Source organism: Mandrillus leucophaeus, unplaced genomic scaffold (genome assembly GCF_000951045.1).
Source record: "Mandrillus leucophaeus isolate KB7577 unplaced genomic scaffold, Mleu.le_1.0 Scaffold118, whole genome shotgun sequence".
Classification (NCBI taxonomy): Eukaryota; Metazoa; Chordata; class Mammalia; order Primates; family Cercopithecidae; genus Mandrillus; species Mandrillus leucophaeus.
The window spans coordinates 428,694-429,052 of NW_012100098.1; the positions used below are offsets into that span (position 1 = coordinate 428,694).

Sequence of the window (359 nt, forward strand, 5' to 3'; positions counted from 1 at the left end):
CGCCCGGCCGCAATACCAGCTTTTAACAGTAAACACTTTTGTGATGGACAGGAAACAACTCCTCATTGTGTAAAACTGTCCCTAACACCGCATACTAATACCCCCAGCCAGAGCCCACTAAATGCTCATCAGTGACAACCAGTGATATGATAATGACACAAATTTCCCAAATGCCCCCGGGGATGTAATGCCCCCATTAAGAACCACTGGATTCCTAGATGGGATATCCATCAAGAAGACAACCTACCTCTCCCGAGGCCGTCTTTCTAGTTTTGGCTCATCCAGCTGACGCTGCAACTTCTCTTGTTCCTTCTGTAGCCGTTCTTCTACTTCTCTTTCTCTAGCAGCTGTGTCAACAG

The 359-nt window shown here is 47.4% G+C and overlaps 1 protein-coding gene across 1 annotated transcript in view; it reads right to left on the reverse strand.

The window, feature by feature from the left end:
• Nucleotides 1-359, reverse strand: part of EIF4B (eukaryotic translation initiation factor 4B) — a 49,758-nt gene that overhangs the window by 6,463 nt on the left and 42,936 nt on the right. Inside the window, exon 9 of the mRNA XM_011964988.1 lies at nt 248-359. Coding sequence (XP_011820378.1) covers nt 248-359 — 112 coding nt within the window. The remainder of the gene's footprint in view (nt 1-247) is intronic.